The sequence below is a fragment of the Garra rufa genome, chromosome 13 (genome assembly GCF_049309525.1).
Source record: "Garra rufa chromosome 13, GarRuf1.0, whole genome shotgun sequence".
Lineage (NCBI taxonomy): Eukaryota > Metazoa > Chordata > Actinopteri > Cypriniformes > Cyprinidae > Garra > Garra rufa.
This window is the reverse complement of record NC_133373.1, coordinates 18,972,553-18,993,773: the sequence shown is the minus strand read 5'-3', so window position 1 is coordinate 18,993,773 and position 21,221 is coordinate 18,972,553. Positions and strand designations below refer to the sequence as shown.

The 21,221-nt window shown below is 38.1% G+C and overlaps 2 protein-coding genes across 2 annotated transcripts in view; one reads left to right on the top strand and one right to left on the bottom strand.

Annotated features, from left to right (window-relative positions):
* cep170bb (centrosomal protein 170Bb) overlaps positions 1-18,244 on the top strand; it is a 43,863-nt gene extending 25,619 nt beyond the window's left edge. Inside the window, exons 10-20 of the mRNA XM_073816957.1 lie at positions 8,361-8,537; positions 8,667-8,793; positions 8,902-10,593; positions 10,789-11,026; positions 11,147-11,306; positions 11,615-11,653; positions 12,104-12,235; positions 12,402-12,490; positions 12,943-13,036; positions 13,130-13,181; positions 16,242-18,244. Coding sequence (XP_073673058.1) covers positions 8,361-8,537; positions 8,667-8,793; positions 8,902-10,593; positions 10,789-11,026; positions 11,147-11,306; positions 11,615-11,653; positions 12,104-12,235; positions 12,402-12,490; positions 12,943-13,036; positions 13,130-13,181; positions 16,242-16,417 — 2,976 coding nt within the window. The 3' untranslated portion in view covers positions 16,418-18,244. The remainder of the gene's footprint in view (positions 1-8,360; positions 8,538-8,666; positions 8,794-8,901; positions 10,594-10,788; positions 11,027-11,146; positions 11,307-11,614; positions 11,654-12,103; positions 12,236-12,401; positions 12,491-12,942; positions 13,037-13,129; positions 13,182-16,241) is intronic.
* A 723-nt stretch (positions 18,245-18,967) lies between these two features.
* The window catches only part of plekhg3 (pleckstrin homology and RhoGEF domain containing G3), a 63,774-nt gene continuing 61,520 nt past the window's right edge, over positions 18,968-21,221 (bottom strand). Inside the window, exon 19 of the mRNA XM_073816958.1 lies at positions 18,968-20,904. Coding sequence (XP_073673059.1) covers positions 19,967-20,904 — 938 coding nt within the window. The 3' untranslated portion in view covers positions 18,968-19,966. The remainder of the gene's footprint in view (positions 20,905-21,221) is intronic.

Here is a 21,221-nt window from a genome sequence, read left to right as displayed (position 1 = left end):
CCTGTGTAGTGGGTTCTATGAAGAGTCTTACCTGAAGGTTGGAGTTTTTAGCCATGGAATAAATATTTTTACAAATTTGAGTCCAGAATTCGGTATCAGGACCATCTTCCCATTTAATTTTTGGTAAAGTTATGGTTTTTTTTAATTGGTTATAATTTTGTATAATTTGGAAAGTAATTTTTTTGGGGAGGATATATAAACTAAATCTGCTACTGCAGAAGGAAGTTTGATGGTTCTAATGTTGATTTTAGATAAAACAACTGATTTGAGTTGCATATAGTTCAAGAATTGATTGCTCCCGAGACCGTACTACTGGACTAAGTAGGAAAATGAAAAAAGTTGTTAGACTGTTAGACTGTGTTTTTTTATTGCTTGTGAAGTCAGAGTTGTTCCAGAGTGGGGTGAGGTTGGATGAAGCCTGATTGAAGTTTGTGATATTTCCACCAGGCTGTCAGAGCTGAAGCTATTGTCAAGGCTTTGAAGCATGAGAGGTGTTTAATGGACTGACTGAGAAATGGGATATCTGATATGTGCAAGTTTTCGCAAAATGATTGTTCTATGTCTAGCCATATGATGTCTTACTGAGTATATATGTATTGACATTGGTTTGCTAGTGACTAATGGTAAAAATGTGGGGTTTCTAAGCCTCCTAAAGACTTTGGTTTTTGTATAGTGCTTAATTTTATCTGTGGTGGTTTATTTTTCCAGTAGAATCGGGTGATGATGGAGTCTAGGGATTTGAACCAAGTGAGAGTTGGTTAGGTTGGGATCATTGAGAATAAGTAGTTCATTTTAGGGAGTGCTGTCATTTTGATTATAGCTATTCTGCCCTGGATTGAAGGTGGCAAATTGTGCCAGCGACGAAGGTCGTCTTCTAAAGCTTTTAGTAAAGGAGTGAAGTTAAGTCTAGTCAGTTCTGACAGCCTGGAGGAAACCTTAATACCTAAATAAGTGATGTGACCTGTGCATAGAGGAATGGGTGATACCTGGGCTACCACATCCCATTTGGTTTGATGTAGTGGAAGAATTAATGATTTATTCTAATCTACTGCATAATCTGAGATTGTAGAGTATGAATCAATAGTTTTAGTTATTTATGCAGACATGATTGAGGAATTGTATGTTGTGTTTGGGGTGTGTGGATTCCTCAGATGAGTGGGTTCTGGCAGATGGCTGCTGCTAAGGGTTCAATTCAGATGGAGAAAGTATCTTCTTTGCCTAGTCCCTTTGTGCAGTGTGAAGCTTTGTGATGTTTGTCCATTGGTGGTGACTGTGGCAGAAGGTCCAATTGATCCAATTAATAAACTACTCCCCAAAGCTAATTTTTGTAATGTTGTGAATAGAAAGTTCCAGTTGACTTTGTCGAAAGGTTTTTCTGCATCTTAAGTGACTATGATAGTGTTTTCCTGTTGTAGTGATGAATAATGGATTAAATAATATAGTTTGTGTGTGTTATTGGATGCCTGCCTACCTTTAATGAAACTACCCAGCAAACATTTGGACGTCCGATTACCGTTGAAAATACGTCCCTCCGTCACGTCCCGTCATGGTTGAAAAATAGTTCCAAAATGAAAATCCAACCGACGTCTTTGACGTCTTCTGGCCGTGAAATGCACGTCTTTTCTGGACGTCCACGGACGACTAAATATGTCATATTCTGGATGTTTATAATAAGATGTACTGCTGCATAATTTACGTGTGTACATTAAAATATAAAATAAACACATACCATATTGTTTAACATCGTGAAATGCATTAAATTATGTCTTGAGGTTTACACATTTGCCGAACTTGACTAAGGTTCCAAAAAGGTCCAAAATCGGTCCAGTCCGACCTGGACGTCTATAAAACGTTTTTCCCACGTGTACGTTACAACCAATAACACATTATTTGTGAGCTTAAAAAATAAATATTTTACTTTACCACAAGATATTTTACTATGAACTTAACATTTTTGAATAATACCTTCCAGTTATTAAACATCTATTCAAACAAGACACTACAAATCGTGCAATTTAGTTAACCAAATCTGTGGTACTTGTGTTTTCTGTATTTTTAAATTAATGTGAAGTTTTTAATCAAACAACATAACAAAAAACACAGGATATAAGTGTAAACACAACATTCTTTTCCAAATAAAAAAACTTTTATTTTAGTGCTCCACAGCAGAATTGCATATTTTGTGTATCTCTCTCTCTCTCTCTCTCTCTCTCTCTCTCTCTCTCTCTCTCTATATATATATATATATATATTTATATGACCCTGGACCACAAAACCAGTCATAAGGTTAAATTTGACAAAACTGAGATATACACATCAAGCTCAATAAATAAGCTTTCTATTGATATATGGTTTGTTAGGATAGGACAATATTTGGCAGAGATACAACTATTTGAAAATCTGGAATCTGAGGGTGCAAAAAATCAAAATACTAAGAAAATCACCTTTAAAGTTGTCCAAATTAAGTTCTTAACAATGCATATTACTGATCAAAAATTACATTTTGATATATTTATAGTAGGAATTTTACAAAAAATCTCCATGGAACATGATTTTTACTTAATTTCCTAATGATTTTTGGCATAAAAGAAAAAACAATTTAAATCCATACAATGTATTTTTGGCTATTGCTACAAATATACCCCAGCGACACTGGTTTTGTGGTCCAGGATCACATACATATATATATATATATATATATATATATATATATATATATATATATATATATATTTCTAAAAGTATAACAATAAACAGGTTAAACACTGACTCAGTAACTTTGTCATTGGATTTACCACCATTTAGTTCTTATAACCCCCAACCCCAGCTCTTCCTGGAGCATGTTTTAAGTGTTCCTCCATTGCTAAGTCAATTTCTGAGTCAGTAGCATTTGCGCTCCACCTCTTCACAGCATCTGAGGGAAGAAAATATGAATGTAAAAAGCAAAAAGTTAAACAAGCACTTATTTTGAAAGTGTTTTTATCTATCAAACTAATTGTACAATGCAGTCGAACAAGACTTTTCCCATCCATTTCATGAACACATTAACCTGTGATATGAGTAACATGAGAACATTATATTTTAGTGGATTTCTCTGACACTCTACATGTCACAGTATTGAGAGCTTCTCTGAGATACCAAATGATTGAATGTTTCACCAGGACCACTCCCTCTCCTTAGTCTTCAAAAAGTCTAAAAGTAATGTAGTGACACTCTTATGGAAATAAGATAATTTGCAATTATTTAAATTTGTCTAATTTTTAAACTGTGTGTCATGAATCAACATCTCAGAAAAATGTTATGCATTTCAAAACAAAGTGACGACTTAATTCGTGATGCAGGATGTTGATTTCATACATGTCCACATATGAGAACACCGGGACTAAAAACATGTTAATTATGCGTTTGGACATTCCTGATAAAAACAGGTCTTTTAAATAAGACACAAGGAACATACGATGTGATACAAATTACCTTGTATTATATTATATAAATATTATTATCATTATATTATATTATATTATATAAAGGTGAAGCCTTGAATGCAGCCTTTTCCAGCTGGCCACCACCCTGCACGTTGAATTTTGCCATTAAGGCATTTGACATGATTCTGTGAAATAAACGATTCAGTCATAATATTAAAATGCATTGTAAGATCAGTATTACAAATTAGCAGTACTGTGCAGCTTGCCAATTGCATGCAGTGTTAAAACATACACTTTCACAACCACTCTCTATCATGTAATAAGTGCTCTATCCCTATCCAAAGTTTTTGTGACAAGTAATGACTCTTACACTAACATTATGTTTTTATATCTTTTTTTTTTTAATTCCTACGAACAACCTGATTTAGCACAGACATTACAACTTCAACACAAAAACAGGCAATTATATAAGTAGATATAGTGTGTGACAGAATTATAGTATTACCAAAGGTTGAGGTTATTATTGTGGATACTGTTACTATTGTCATTTTTTTCTGAAATACGACACAGCAAAACACACAAACAATGCTAGGTAAATACATACCTGTTCATACACAGTCTCTGACTGACATTCGGCCAACTCTGGACAGTTGCTGAACCTAAAAGTGACACCACAATCAAAATAATGTAATAATGTTTTGAAAACTCAAGAGCAAGACAGAATTGACAGCAAACAAAAACAATGGTATCAATATTGGCATTAGATTATTGATAAACAACTACTTGTACCTCTAATAAAAGATTTACAAACTGACTGTTTGCAAACTTTGCTTTAATGAATTTCCCATAAATGGCCTGCGTTTCAAACACCATATAATATTCCTTACTTGCTGATGGCATGGGGTAATTATCTGGTTCCACCTATTTGAAATTGTAAAACACCAAGGCAGGCTCCACTGTCCCCTTGGATTCTGAGCTGCTGTCCTCTTCCGCTAAGGCATCAACTCTTGCCTTTCGACATCTCCACTTTCTTTGATAGTCAGAGGACATGTTTAGCAAATCTGAAATTACAAAATACTTTTAAAGCACTTATTGAAGTCAGCCATGCTCAAATTAATTTACAGATTTCAGTGAATTATTCCTGAGCTCCTCCTACAGTTTTAACATATCACAGTCTTTCATTTCATTTATTTTCAGAAATAAACTTTCAGAATGCTACATCTGAGTAGTACTTTTTAATTTAATCTTTAAACATGTTTAATCAACCGATGTGCTCTTATGTGCTGCATGTTATTGATATCAAAGTACATATATACATTTAACTATTGTTTTTTTTTTCCTTTTATAGCTTGCCTAATAATAAAGAAATATATATATATATATGTGTGTGTGTGTGTGTGTGTGTGTGTGTGTGTGTGTGTGTGTGTGTGTGTGTGTGTGTGTTTGTGTGTGTGTGTTTGTGTGTGTGTGTGTGTGTGTGTGTGTGTGTGTGTGTCAATGCATACAGTATACTGAATATATAATTTTTAATATATCTCATACAAGTCATTAACACAAACACACTTTAACATTCTGTGATACACATAAAACAACAAATTGAGAATTTAAAAATATTCGAAAGCTGGCTACTTCAACTTTTAATTTTCATAAACTTTTTATTTTGCCACAGATGAGTTTCTTTTTAGGGTTAAAAAAGGCCCTAGCATTAAACATTACCTTTTAGCATACTAGCTAACTTTAGCCCAACTTAATTTAACTTGACAGTGTGCTTATACTTGCTTTTGGTTCCTCCGAGTAAAACAAGTAAAAAATAAAATACATTAATAAAATACCTCAAAATGTACTTACCCATCGGTGAATTTTTAATGATTTGTAAACTCAAAAAACTCTCTCCTCGTGTACATTATGGCTCACTCCTCTTCTTCTGGTGTTTTTGGCGATTTTGCCAAACCAGCATAAAAAGATGCATTACCGCCACCTATTGATCTGGAATATTGAGTATACAAACTGTCATATCGCGAGATAATCTGCTATAGAGATACCATATCGCGAGATTTGTAACAACATCTTGGCAGCAGTTTTTGCATCCAGCTCAGACTTTAAATTGTGAATTTATGAATAACTTATGTATATAGCCTATATATATTTAATCATTAAAAACGAAATAATTAAATCATATTGTAATTTATGGGAAACTGGTGGAATAATGGGTAAATGCAGTGATTTCACACTTAACTACAAGCAATTTGTGAATAGAATTTGACATAAAACAAGATGTAAAACAAATGGAAGTTTTTTAAATAAAGATTTCCGTGCTGGTTTGCATGGGTCTTACTAAACGTTTAAAGGACGTCAGTGGACGTCTATTAACAACCTCTTAAGAAACTACTTTGGGCACTTAAATTAATTACTGTAGTATGCCAATGTGAATGTGAATGTAAGCACAATTGCTTTTGCATATTTCATAAGGATTTTATAGAGGTTGACGATGGACTATAAATGCACGTGTAAAAAACGTCACCTGCTGGACGTCCTTTCACAACCGGGTATATTTTGAACTACACTCAGCTAAAAGTCAAAGTAACAACTTTACATGCAACCACATATAATTGTAGACATGTACAAATGAATCTGAATGCATTTTTAAGAAATATTTTGTGTTAAAAATTTTTGCATATTTTGTCGTCCTACCGCGACTATTTTTGGCCAGGGACAGGACGTCGCCGTCGGACCAATGTTTGCTGGGTAGTCTGATCCAGGTGGATTATAAATGTGATATTTTTTCAATTCTATGTGCAAGAACTTTACTGATTATTTTGATGTCTACATTACTGAGAGATATAGGATGGTAGTTTGACAAAAGGATTGGATCTTTATTAGGTTTAGGGATGAGTGAAATAGTGGCTGTGTTCATGTGCACTGGTAATCTTGAGTTTTCTTTTATTTCTGTTATTGCTCTAATAAGTAATGGAGATAAAATAGACTAGAAGTGTTTATAGAACTCAGCCGGGAAGCCTCCGGGTCCTGGTGCTTTATTTTCTATGTATGGCTGGTCCAGTGCAATGATTTGTTCTATGTTAAGTTTTGGGAGTTGAATATTATTGAAAAATGAGTTAATATCTTTCTGTTATGCATTATTATCAGATGAATAAAGTTTAGCATAGAAGTTTTGGAATATTGTGTTCATTTATTGTGGAGAGTTGGTAGGCTTCCCTGCTGAGTCCTTAAAAGTTGCAATTGTTAATTTTTTTTTCTTTATTTTATTTGATTGTCCATATTAGTGTCACTGGAGCACGGTCAGCTGATGGGGTGGATTTTGTGTTCAGAGATATCTGGTATGTTTAAGTTACCAGTTAGGAAAAAGTCGATGCGGGAGTAGCTATGATGAACCGGCGAGTAAAATGTGTATTCTCTGTCAGTTGGAAGCTGTAGCCTCCAACCAACGCCAAGGCCAAAATCTCTCATGAGCTGTATTATTGTGTCAGTGGATTGCCAGTGTCATTTATTTCTTGTGGAACCCAAGTGATGGGTGAAGTACGGTGTTAAATTCGCCTCCTATAATTATTGGACAGTTGGGGAAATTTGAAATGGAAGAGAAAAAAGTGTGGAAAAATGAAGGGTCATTGAATTTGGGCAGTAAATGTTGGCGATTGTTACAGGGTAATTGTTAATTGATATGTTTATGATAATAAAGCATCCTCGGATTCGTCAGTGGATGGTTGAGGAATGCCGGTGAAAATCAGGTTGTCCCTCATGCTGCGTGCTTGTAAGTCCAAAGTTTTTTTTTTCATTGTTTTATTTTTCAGAGGTGACAGAAGTGAGCTGAGTGGTAACAGTGGACAGTTGCGTTGTGAGGGTTGTAACAGAGTTCTGGAGCGAACTGTTTTCATGTGTAAGCGTGTTGATTTGTTGTTGGCTGTATTCCAGGCTGTGGCAGAGTTGTTGAAATTCTTTGTGCGATACTTCTATTAAGGCTACTCTGGCGTCCAGTCCGGAAAGTTTACTGTTTATGTATGTAAGTATGTCACTTACCTTGGGACAGCATGGGGGGTGTGGAATTATGGGTGAAGGAGATGAGTTGGATGAAGTGGGTGAGGCCGATATGCATGGCTTTTTGAGAGTGTCCCATGATGCAGAGTCTATAGTAGCATTCATTAATGTAATCTTCTAGTTGATCCAGGTCTGAACTGTAATCCAGTTTATTGTATTTGTGGGAAGTTAAGTGAAAAAAAAGAAACATCAGAAAGAAAAAAACATCGTACATTTCCGAAAACCTGCAGTAATTCGACAAAAAAAGTACGTCTGCTCAAACCAAAAAGTGTGTACGTCTGATGCTAAGCCCTTTTCGTTGTCAAAGCCAGTTTTTACAAATATGAGCACTGGTGTACACACACTCTAAGATCAAATCTGTGCATATGCACACATTATAAATGAGGCTCCATGTTTGCCTCACAGACATTTAAATAATGGTAAGGCAGTCTTTTTGCTGTTTCTTTCCTGACACAATCATAATTACTTCTGCTGCTGCGCTGTGGCAAGCTTAATGCGCACATTTGAGCGCTGATAGGCAATTAAAGACTCATTATTAGGAATTTTATGGTTTATTAATATAAACGTGATTAGTCAACTAATCACTTAAAATTAACGACTACTAGTCGACCAGAAAACTCTTTAGTTGAGGGCAGCCCTAAACTTTAACAGTTATACAGAAATTGTAATTTGTATATGTTAAAATATTTTACCTATCCCAGTTGACTATAAAGATACAAGTAAGCCAAGTTGAGGGGTGGAAAACTGTGGCTCTATGGCACTTTCAAAGCATTGTGTTTGAGTGTTTCAAAATGTCAACTTCTGTTTCACCTGTTTGACCTATTTGGTCTGCACAATGGAAGAGAATGGTGTTTGAGAAACATCATTTTTATTTATATTTCACAGGTGTTTGGTGTTTTAGATGCACCAGAATACAGTGGTCAGACTCTTGGAGTTTATAGGCCTGTGATTGAAGATGGTAAAGATGAGCAACAATTATTGAGTCATAGCCATGGTATGGCAGCAGATGTAATGTCGACATCATCACAGGGCCATGGTGGGGACCAAGTCATCTCACTACAGGTACTGCAATAATGTATTGCTCAACCTCCGTCACTACTGAAATATGGCCCAACTGTGTTGCAAATGGCGAACAATTCATGAATAATTATGATTGTTGTTATTCTTTAAATGTATTATTTTTTTATTTAGGCACATCCTGATTTAGGAGGGCCTAAATGGGTCTCACGCTGGGCCAGCTTAGCAGACACTTACAGTGATCCTGGGGCTACTCAAGGATCTATGGGAATTTCACCCCAAAGTGGACCTACAGACAGAGGTATGTTAATTGAAAACCACTAGTGTTGTTTAAGCATTTTGATAAAATTTTCGATTTTATGAATAGGCCAGCAAATTAATAACTATTTTCACTCTTTTCATTTTGAAGATGACAGTGTGACATCAATGATTAGTCAAAGCTTAGATATTTTGGAGTCAGAGGGCAGTCAAGTTTCCAGGACTAGACGACTACTTCCTCAGGTTCCACCTGGAGAAAAACTGGATAATACAACCCCCAGTATCTTGATTCGGCATGAAACAAACATGGACCATGAGCCACCAGAGAAAGGTTCCAGAGCACCACAGCAGCAAGATTGCACTCAGAGGCTACGTGTACAAGATGATGTTGACCCAGACAGTCTGAGTGACACTAGCCGTTCAGATGACAGCTCTATCCTTGATAGAAGTGGAAGGAGCCTAGGAAAGAGAGGAACTACAACACATTCACCTTCTGAAAATGTAAACCATTCTAGAGGGTTAAGAGAGTTGCCAACACCCACTCCTAAACCCACCTCATTTTATATTGGCTCTGAGGATGGTTCATGCAAGTCAGATGTGTCCAAAAGTCCAGTTTTTTCACAGCCAGAAAGAGACTCCTCTTCCAAGGTACCTCCAACAACTGTCTTAATACGACACTTGAGTGGCCATGAGTCTAGGCGTCCGGTGAAGCCTAACTCATCAGCCCCAAATCTTCAGGCACATAACAGGGATGCAGTGCCCACCAAAGAGACCTCAACCTCATTTGTTCGACAGGAGAGTTTTACCAAAGATAGGCCAAGTGACAACATTCAAGTCAAGAAACTTCCACATATCTCTAGTCATCCTGCTTTAAGAAGCTTGGATACTGAGGAAGCTGTTCGAGATACATTTCTCTTCCTTACGGAAGCAGAGAAAACTTTGACATCACCAGAAGAAAAGTTACCTGGATTTAGTCAACGATCAAAAAAAGGGAGCTGTCCTCCACAAGAGGACTTTCTGTCTGGTGATTCAGATGTTGATACAGCTAGTACTGTAAGCATGGTCAGCAGTAAAAATGCTCCTGTCAGTGCAAATAAGAAGCACACATCTGCAAGTGATCTGCGCAAAGAGAAGTCATCTTCCGGTTTACAAGACAAAGCACGACAACCTTCAGCTCGTGAACGCCTATCAGAAAAACGCAGAAATCATGCCTCTGCTGATAATTCCAGTAAAGCTGAACTAAGTCGTCGGCTACAGCTTCGTCGCAGTGCTGGTAATCGTGGTTCTTTAGAGCTTTCAGAAAATCAGCATGGTCAACAACTCTGGCCTGAAGCTGCGGCTTCTGACCATGAGTCAAGTTCACGACCCAACAGCCGCAAAAAACTCACTGCACCCCTGCAGAAGGAGGACCCAAGTAAGATGACCAAAGGAAGCCATCAGGTGCTGACCCGTTCCAATAGCCTTTCAGCCCCAAGACCAACCCGTGCTTCCATGCTCCGCCGAGCTCGACTAGGTGATGCCTCAGACAATGAAGGTGCAGAGACAGACCGTGCATCTCAGAGCTCCGACCACAGTAAGACTCCTGCTGAAGGAAAGAAACTGTCAAGACTGGATATTCTTGCCATGCCTCGAAAACGCACTAGATCCTTCACTGTTCCAAGTGACAATGAGTCAACCTCAAGCAAGCATGGCATTTCTAACCGTCCTACAGAGGCAAATAGCAGTGTGAGGAAAGGGGCTTCAAGTGAGGTGAGGCAGGCTACCAGCAAAGGGACTGCATCAGTAGGAAAGCATTCTTCCACTCGTACCCGTTCTAACCAAGTAAAACACAGTAGCACAACTGGTGAGTATCAGTCTGTTTATTCGTCTTAAACCTCAGAGATATTCTCCACCTGTAGTTTCTCTAGACAAGATCACTGAAATTGCATAGCATTACAATTTTTCATTATTACTGGCAATATTGTAATTTTGAGGTTTTAAATTACAAACATGATATTTTGTTAAGAAACAAAATTTCCCTTTTTGTTTATAATTTAAGGTTCCCATCGCAGACAAAAGGATTCAGAGTATTCCTCTACCTCAGAGGAAGAGTTTGAGACCAATTCCAACTCTAAACATAAACGCTCACATGCCTCAGCTTCAACTCAGACACAGACACAGACACCACAGAAACAAATTCAAATGAGGCTAAAATGTGGCTCTTTGGAAACGGAAGAGGACGAAACTCAGAATGAACACTTCCAGAACTGGTCTACTCATAGTGCAGAGATTGCCAGGTTATTCATATTAACTTTTGTTGTTGTTGTTGTGGTGTGATATGCTAATGCAATAGCTAGTTTGTGCATTAATACTTTTAATTTATTTTTATATTTTACATTTGTACCTTCTTCTTTTAGGCTGAGTCAAGATCTGGCCAAAGATCTTGCTATTCTTGCACGTGAAATCCATGATGTCGCAGGGGATGGTGACTCCCAAACATCATCAGGCATTGGAGCTACCATTTCCCCAGGCTCAATGCCCAATACCCCTGCATCCACTATCTCGACCAGAGAGGAGGTGTGCCCAAAGTTTGCTTGTGTGGTTAAATTACATCCCATCATATACATTGACCCATTCCATTAAGTTTTTTTTATATAAATCAGAACATGCAGCAAATCTTTATATTCTCCTCATTAGCATAAATAGGAAAAACATTGTAGATAAAATACTCAATTCAAAGGTAAGCAAGCCTGTTTGGTTTGGAGTCATGGGTTGCTATACCGTGGTACATGATAATTATATTGTGTCCCAAAAAGGACTAAGACTAAAGTAAATGTTTTTTTAATCTTGTATACATTTTGTTTTATATTTTCTCTTTTGTGCAGAGTCCATATGCATCATTACAGAGGTTCCTGTTACCTCAGGTGCTGAATTCATCACTCATTATCACCAAGTGGTGTCCAAAATTAAAATACTTAATCTGTGAGCCAGTATCAATGTACTAACATCTGTCCGATTTCTAGCTTTGAAACCTTCTAAACTTCTGCCTTTTATTTGCATGAGGGAATTCCCTAATGCATGGAATCTCACTTCCAAATTCACTCTTCTCAGGTTTTGTTTACATTAAAATATTTTCCAAATGTATCTTTAAGGAATTAGGATCAAAGTTGCTGTGTTGACTGTGAACAAAGATCCCTTTTCTGTTCACAATAGAATCAGCATGATCATACAGATATCTTCTCGGAGTTTTAGCCTCTATTGTCTCTATTGTAATCTGAGCTCAGAGATATTTGTCTCTTAACATCAAATTTAACCTGCCATTGTCATGTCCACGTGTTCATACTGGTGCTTTCCCATCCCTGATTAATCTGCAGCTGGTACAGCATATACCCGAGGCAAGTCTGAACTATCAAAAGGTTCCTCCAGGCTCAACTAGTCCAATAGACCAGGATTCAAATATGAACGACCATGACAGTTCCAGACGGCGACCCTGGAACCGTGAAGAGGTCAAATTTTGTCAAATCCTTTGCACACTAATAAACTGATCCATTAGTAATTTACTTATTTAGGGTGTTATAGCCTGCATTGCCAATGGCAGTGTTTGTCAGAAACTGTATGGATAAATTGCAATTACATAATTTTTTTTAACCTTTTACGTTTTTTTAATCACAGGTTATTCTGGACAATCTTATGTTAAACCCAGTCTCCCAGCTCTCCCAGGCTATCAGAGAGAACACAGAGCAACTAGCAGAGAAAATGAAGTATGAAGTAAAATTTAAAAATTAAAAGTAACTTTGGGTGGGACATTATAAAGAATTATTTCTTTCTTCTTTTAAAAAATATGTATTTCTTGTTTGTTTTGTTTTTTCAAAAGGCTGTAGTTACATAATGGCTACAAACTAGCTGTTAACAGGGGGAATTAGGGGAATATAGATTCTCATCCTAGAGAATATAGGAAAATCTGTGTAGTCCAGGATGAGTCATCAGTACTTTTGATCAGTTTTTCCCACAACAGAGATACTACATTTTAAATGTGTGTATCTGTTAAATAATATAAATTTACATTAGCATATACAGTAGATAAATTCAATGCTAACAGACCTAAAGTAAACACAATGCCTTTTGATTCCATTTAGGATGTTAAAACAAAGAACTGGCAATACTATCCAGTTGTTTTGTCTGTTTAGTCAAACAAATGTTATTTCTCTTTTAGAGCTCTGTTTCATAACAAGACAGAGGTCTGGGAGGAAATTGAGGCAAAAATCAATGCTGAAAATGAGGTTCCCATCCTCAAGACATCTAATAAGGTACATTCCGTCAAATTTAATTTCTAAAGACCAAACTTTCATTTAAGAGATGATTCCTTATTTTGTAATATATTTTCCTTACTTTGCAAGCAGGAAATCTCATCTATACTCCAAGAACTGCGAAGAGTCCAGAGACAACTTGAGGGTGAGTTTATTAGCATTAGTTCCCTATCAGTCAGTCACGTTCAATGTTATGTCATTGACTGAGGAATAGGGATCTCGCCTGACAGCCCCAATCACCTTCGAGTGGTACAGAACAAGTCAATGACTATTGGCGAGTGAGATTTGCATCGCAAACCACTCCCTTTTACTACAAGTATATAAGAAAGCGTTGCCACTCATTCAATCAAGCTTTCACTTTGGAGCAGAGCGGTTAATGCTACTCTGCTCTTCCTTTCATCTTTGAGCAAGCTTTGCGTATTTCATTTCACCCGTGCATTTTTGGATGATGTTTGGGTGACAGTCACGATCGCTGTCTCATGTGTCTGGGCGTTAAGTACCTCCTCCCTACCCTCACTACCCTCTATGGCGGGGCAGCCAAAGGATATATGGCGATTCGTCAGGTGGAACATGCTGTTGTGATGCATCTTTGCTTGCAAAGTTCTGCCACCTGACGGCCCATGCCTCTCATCCAAGGCCTTTAAGTTCTCATCCGCTCTTCCCCTGGAGGAGGGCCGGGTGGAGAATCCTTTGTTTCTTTTTCTTTTTGTTGATACCCAATCACTCAAAGAAAGAGCAGTTTCCTCAATCTCCACCTCACAAAAGGGTTCAAATGAAAGTGAGCGACACTTGGCTGTGCCACTCTCATCCCCCTCTATCGCCAGCAGTCACAAGCTCATGGTTCAAGGATGCAATACTTTCTCACATGACTTCTGTCATTCCCTCAGGTCTCTACTCCGGGATGCTGTGCCCTCTGCATCTGACCTCTTCACTCCCTTCACCCCACTGTGGGTACCTCTGTGGTCCCATTGCTCCCACTCGCATGGTCGTTGACCTAAATGGGTTTTTCCAACCCGTCCCACTGGCTCATTCGGACAGTCAGACTCGGCTATGCAATTCAGTTCACCCTGCGTCCCCTCAGGTTCAATGGCATTTGATTCACCTCAGTGGTGGGCAAGTATGCTCCTGTCCTGTGTGTGAAAATTGCAGTCCTACTGGTGAAGTACGCGATAGAGCCAGTCCTTTCAACTGACATAAAATAGGCTTTTACAGCCCATATTTCATAGTACCCAAGAAAAGTGGTGGGTTACGGAGTGGCACACTCCGAGTGATAATTACACTGGCCTTCCACAGAACATTCAGCCCGTGGTCGGACCTTGCTTTTCTATGGGCAGGAGATCCTTTAGAACATGTGTTTAGGCATGTTGTTGTATCGACAGATGCCTCTACCACTGGCTGGGTTGACATATGCAACGAGCATGCAGACTGGGGCTCCTGGACAGAGCCTCATCTGCATTGGCATATCAATTGCCCTGGGTTGCTAGCAGTACACCTTGTCCTCAAAATGTCGCAGTACACCTTGAATTTCGCAGTTTCCTGCCATATCCTTCTTTAGAGTCAGAAGCACCTGAGATTGCTTTGTGCCATTTACATTCTGGGTGAGGTCAATCGTGTATCTCTAACAACAGCGCACATTACCGGGAGAGTGGAGACTCTATCCCCAAGTAGTCCAACTAATTTGGAGATGCTTTGGATTCGCACAGGTGGACCTGCTTGCATTTTCGGACACATCTCATTGCCAGTTGTTTTATTCCCTGACTGAGGGCACCCTTGGCACACACCTGACCCATGGGCCTGAAGAAGGACCTTCTTTCTCAGGGACGGGGCACTATATGGCACCCGCGTTCGGATCTCTAGAATCGACACGTGTGGTTTCTAGACGGCATGCAGAGGACTTTAGTGACATACCCCCAGCGGTAGTTGTCACTATGACTTCAACTAGAGCCCCTCTACGAGGTGTGCCTATGCTTTGAAGTGGGGTCTGTTCATTGATTGGTGTTCTTCCCACCAGGAAGACCCCTGTAGATGCCTGATCAGTGTTGTGCTTTGCTCTGCAGGAAGGTTGGAACGTAGGCTGTCTCCCTCCACCCTTAAAGTGTACGTTGCCACTTTCACCGCACATCATGATGCAATAGATGGTAAGTCTTTGGGGAAACACAATCTGGTTATGAGGTTGCTGAGGGATGTAAGGAGGTTAAACCCTCCTCGACCTTTCCACTTTTACTTTTGGGATCTCTTTCTAGTCTTAATTGCTTTGCAGAAAGTGCCCTTGCAGTCAGCTTAAGTTCCTGTCTTTTAAGATAGTGCTCCTGACTTCGCTCACTTGTATCAAGATGTTGGGGGACCTGCAGCCATTTTTGGTCAATGAATTGTGCCTGGAATTCTGGCTGGCTGACTCTCAGTCCTGGGCCCAGATATGTGCCCAAAGTCCCCATCATTCCCCTTAGGGACCAGGTGGTGAACTTGCAAGCAATGCGCGTAGAGGAAGCAGACTCAGCCCTCACTCTGCTGTGTCCCATTCATGCCTTATGCATTTATGTGGAATGCACGCAGAGTTTCAGGACCTCAATACAGCTTTTTGTCTGTTTCAGAGGCCAGTAGAAAGGAAAAGGCAAACAGAGATTGGCCCACTGGATAGTGGATGCTATTGTCTGGACATATCAAGCCCAAGCTGAACTGTGCCCCCTTGGACTGAGAGCTTATTCCATGCGGAGTGTTGCCTCCTCCTGGGCATTGGCACACAGCACCTCTATGACAGACATTTATAAAGTTGTGAGCTGGTCTCTTCATGAGTGCTGGTTGTGAAAAGATATTTAGGGAGAGCAGCTCGGTGTGTCACTCCCCTCCTAAGATGGGATACCAGGTCTTATCTTGCTCCCAGGTGAGTTCCTCCAATACCCTTCGGTAGTCAGATACAGTTGGCTCCTCAACGAAAACTTGAATGAGTGTGCTGCAAGGCTTCCTTATATACTCGTGATAAAAGAGAGTGGTTTGTGATGCTAATCTCATTTGCCATTGTTTTGTACCACTTGAAGGTGTCTGGGGCTCTCATGCGAGATCCCAATTCGTCAGTCACTGCCATAATGTCTTCATTACCTCCTTAAGGAAACAAGGATTAACCAAGACAAAATTAACTTTGACCATGTGACTACATATTCTGGGCCTTCTCTATATCCATTTGTGTTTTTTATTTGTCATACCTCAGTGATCAACACTATTGTTGAACCTGGAGGAATCCTCAAGATTCACCCTATGGGAACTTCTCCTGGAGGAAAGACCAAGTCTGCTTCCAAGGAGTTTACCAGTCCAACTTCAGCTAATGCTAATGCAAGTGCAAAGCGAGGTCCCAAGGGGCCTGAGGGAGGCCGCTATGTAGTATAAGCTTGCCTTCAACAAGGACAGCCATGAGCTTGCTTCACAAAACAACAACAACAACAACAACAACAAACAAAAACAATCAAGTCAATCATGTACTGCACATCTTTTTGGAAACTGCCATATTCATGGCACATTTGTAAAAGTATTGTGAGACTATCTGTGGTGCAAATATGTGGCATATGCTTTAAGACTACGGATGTACTTCACAAGCTAAAGCAGGTGTAAACATTGTTATTTTCAACAATTGTAATCTGTGGCTTGCTTGAATGATTGTCCGTATGCCAACTTGTCATTCATGATTGAGATACTGAGTAGGTGTGTTACTGTTTTCCTGTGTCATGTGGTCTTACTGGTTCAAAACCATGGGAAAACCATGTAGCGTTCAATCCGTTCATTGTCAATCATGTAGTGTATGTGGCTGCTACAAATCTTTAGCATGAAAAAATGGGTGAATACACAATACTTAATTAATGCTTGCCTTCAACAAGGACAGCCATTAGCTTGCTTTGAAAAAAAAAAGATTCATCAGCTGTTTTAATAATGCTATCAATTATAAGAATCAAACATTGGTGCTTCTAAGAATATGAAATATGGCTACTGTTGAATTCCCAGACATAGCAAGTTAAAATGTTGTTAAAAAGTAAGCAACATTTGGCATAGATTAAGGTTTTTTAGTATTTTTGTTTTGCAACTACACCACATCTGTCTGAGGTGTTGCTTACAAGTAAGCGAGTGCTAAATTATGGTAGAATTGTGTGATGCTGTGAAGTGCTGTTGCTGTGTGTTGCAGGTGAAAACTTGAAATATGGGTTACTTTCACCTTGCCCCAATTGCTTTTAGGATTGTATGCAAAAAAAATGATTGTTTTTAATTTATGATGACAGAAACTATCACTGGAGCAAACAAAAAGCAGCTGGATGTAACAGGCTATTGCTCTCATGTTTGCATTAGCCATGTATTCTTTAAGTGTCATATACTCTATGTATTTGTGATTTTGAATGTTTTAAAGGCATCAAAATGATGTTAAAATATCCTTTAATAAGAGAATGAAATCCACAACAATAATGTCACACTGATATTTGATTTAGAAAATTGCACCTACAATATATTAGCAGGGTAAGACAGGGTAAGATACCCTTGAGGGAAGAAGACCCAATCTTAATTTTTTCTCTTGACCATAGATGCCACAAAATGTCATCTCAACACAATTGTTAATTGGCTGTGCTCTTCTGAAAATCAGATTACCTAAAATTAGACTTTTGTTTAGATGCGTTTGATTAGGGTTGGAGCTAAACTTTGCAGGAAAGCGGCGCTCCAGGACCGACGTTGCCTTTTCTTCCTGTATAATGTAGTCAATGCACATTGTACTTAAGGGTGGCATCTAACCCATCTTACCTTAACTATTTTAGCTTGAGACTGGCCAGTATAGAAATATTGTGACAACCAGTACCTTCCGATGACAACAGTGTGAATGTGCAGTGAACCATACAAACTACATACACATACCTACATAGCACATCTTTCTGTCTACCGCAGTCCCATCAGCACATTGAATTATTTAGTAAATTACATGCTAGGATTGAATTTGTTTTGTGTCTATAATTGTGATCTTCCATTGCAGCATTTTTCTTTGTTTACCATTCAGTGTTAAAAAAGTCTTTGCAATCCTGTTGTTGAGGTAAATCTTGGAAAAAAATGTTTCAAAATATCTGCACTAAGAAATGATTGTATGCAGTATATTAGTTTTATGGTTTAGCAGCTCACCAGTTTGCTTTGGTTTTGGCTGTGTTATGGATGGTTTGATGTATGTATCAAATGCAAATGAGATAATTATTTTGGAATTATTGCATGTTGTGCCATATGTAATGTAGGTGAGCCAAAGCTAGGACTTGTGTACAGCTGTGCGTATCCACGTATAGAGCGGTACTGAAGAAGTTGGTGATGAACAACTAATATTTATAAAGCCTAGTAATTGCACATAAGGTGCAATAGTATGTTTTATGATGGAGTAAATCACCTTATGTATTCCTGAATTTAATCTAAAAATTTCTTTGTTGCTCACAAAACAAGGTGTAAATACATTGCCAGCTTTGACGTTTCATCTATATTCAGTCTTATGTTCGTGTTCTTGGATGTTAATCTGAAAACACAAATTTAAGTATCATTATTTGGCCATTCTGTTGATTTAATTTCAATGGCTTTGCCCTGAGGCAACTGCAATTGTGATGACACGTTCCACATCAACATTTTTTTAATGTCAAGATATAATTTTATGAACAAGTGTATTAAATTTTTCATCTTTGTAATACACTTATTTAAGCCATTAATACCGCTTTTACAAAAAACTTTAGTGCAGGAAATATTGAAATACATTAAAATATTTACACTATATCTCTCTACAATTTTAAATATTTGCAGTTAAGTAGAATGCAGTGTGCATTCTGAGAAACTTATATACACACAGGTCCAATGATATATCAATAGCTATATAGATGGATATATAGCAATGTAAGTCACCCCCCCCAAAAGACAAAAATTAAAAACGTGCAAGTCTGCAATTTTCTTTCATTTTATTATAGAGTGAATTTTCTCAGAAGTATTTATTGATGCATTTGTAATAAGTCAGATATGGAAATCTATAGAATTTTAATAAATAACACAGAGACATAGACAGTGATCAATGAGAGAGCTGTTATCATGGGTTGCTAAACCAACAGTGTTTCAAATGCTAAAACCTGATGTAAAATCAGATTTGTTGTGAAGACCACAACAAAATCTTAAAATAAGCTAAAGTAACATCATTGGTGTAAGCTTAAAAAAATCCTTAAAATAATCATCTTTAAACATTCAGATCTAGTCTTGTAGACAAAAAGTTCCTATGCTTAACTCCATTAGTCAAAGACTAGATTTAGGTACAACAAAAACTTTTTTCCCCATGCATGACATCTACTAATATTCTTTAAAATGTCTTTCAGTTAAAAGTAAAATAAAACCCTGTTTTAAGTGGTCTGTTACATTTGGAGTCTAGACGTATTACACTACTCTGCCAGGACTTTATCCCTTGCTAAAGAAATTCTCAGCTCAAATATGACTTTAATTGCAAAACCTTACCCGAAATGTATTTATAAAGAAGAATGTCATTACATTACATTTATGTAAAATGACTACCAATTACATACATGCCTATCTACTATATCAAATATGTAATTGGTATAACAGAAAGAATGCATGTTCTTTCAAAAAAATGTACAACAATATTTACACTTTCTGCCTGACATTCAGAATTTTAAAAATCCTTTTGAGTTTCTCAATAACAGTAGGCATCATGATCATACAGTGTCCAAAAAACATTAAAATAGCATGCAAAATGTAATGATTATTAGTTGTGAGGTTTACATTTGCCAGATGATTTATTTGGCTACAGCATGATATGTACTGACCATACTTTTTTATCTTCAGTGGTGATGACATAAAACAAGAGATAAATTAATGAAGCAAATATATTTCAATAATCCTGAAACATACAATAGCTGTACTTTAAAACAAGTGATTTTATCTTATGTTTTGGAATTTTTCTCTGAGATTTTTGACAACACTTTGTTGACTAGAATCAGCCCTTTTCCCAGAATCCAGTGAATTTTTAACAGCACTGTCTACCTGTTCACTATAGGATGGCGTTTTCTCAAATCTTTTACACCTCTCAATCTTAGGTAACTGTTCTATCTTTGATCCTCCATCTTCCCTCAAACTGTATTCCTCTGACTCCTGATATGCCCGACAACGGTCAATGACAGCCACAATTGAGATCTTCTCACGAGATGTCGGGGAACGAATTTGGACGTAGCTGTCATCAGTTCCATCTGTTGTGATTTCCTGCTTCTCCCCCTCTGTAGGCTGGTGCATCTCTACTGGTGTTTGAACCTCAGGTACTTTCTCAACCACAATTATATTCTTCTCATTTGGAAGGGTAGCTTGAGCAGAGATATAGTATCCACTGTTGGCATTTTTACTCTGAAGGCTGTGCAAATCACTCAAGTACAAACTACCCAATTTTCGGTCCAGAGAACCTGCACGCTGGGTCCGAGTCAGCAATTCTCCAGTATCCCTTCCTGGATAAAACTTGTAAACTGAAGAGTCTGTGGAGCCATTAGAGGTGACTAAACGACTAGAAGAGCTGCTAGAACGTCGTCTTGAACTGCCGTCACACATCCTTTCTTCCATAGAACGACTTTGGCTTACTGGTTGCTGAGCAGATGAGCTACCGAGGTGTGCATATTTTGAACGAAGCTCACGGACGTCTGGCCAGTTAAAATTCTCAGGTGGTGGACTAAGAGGACTTCTAGAATGGCACAGGTGTGGGGACAATACCTTTGGGCTACTGACAGAATTAGGAGTGTTGTCTGGGTTGGGAGTCATAACCTGGGCCTTCTGGTCTCCATCATAATCAGGCTGATTATATGAAACCATGGAGAGCATCAAGTCTGCTTTACCTGTTTATCAAAATGCCAAATGTAAGTGGAGCAGTGAAACAAGATAATTATGTTTCAATATACAACACATTAAAAATGGATTAACACTATATTGATAACAAAAAAATTGATGTAGAAATTATTTTCACTCAGAAATTGCTAGTAAGTTTTACAAATAAATGACCCTTCACCAGGAGCTTGATTGACAGGTGATCTAACTAATCATAACGCAGAATCTGCCAAGCAGAATCTCTGCATTAAATTTATACTTGAGGAAATATTAAAAAAATATGTTAACCACATCAAACCTGACAATAAATGGACATGAGTAGAAATTA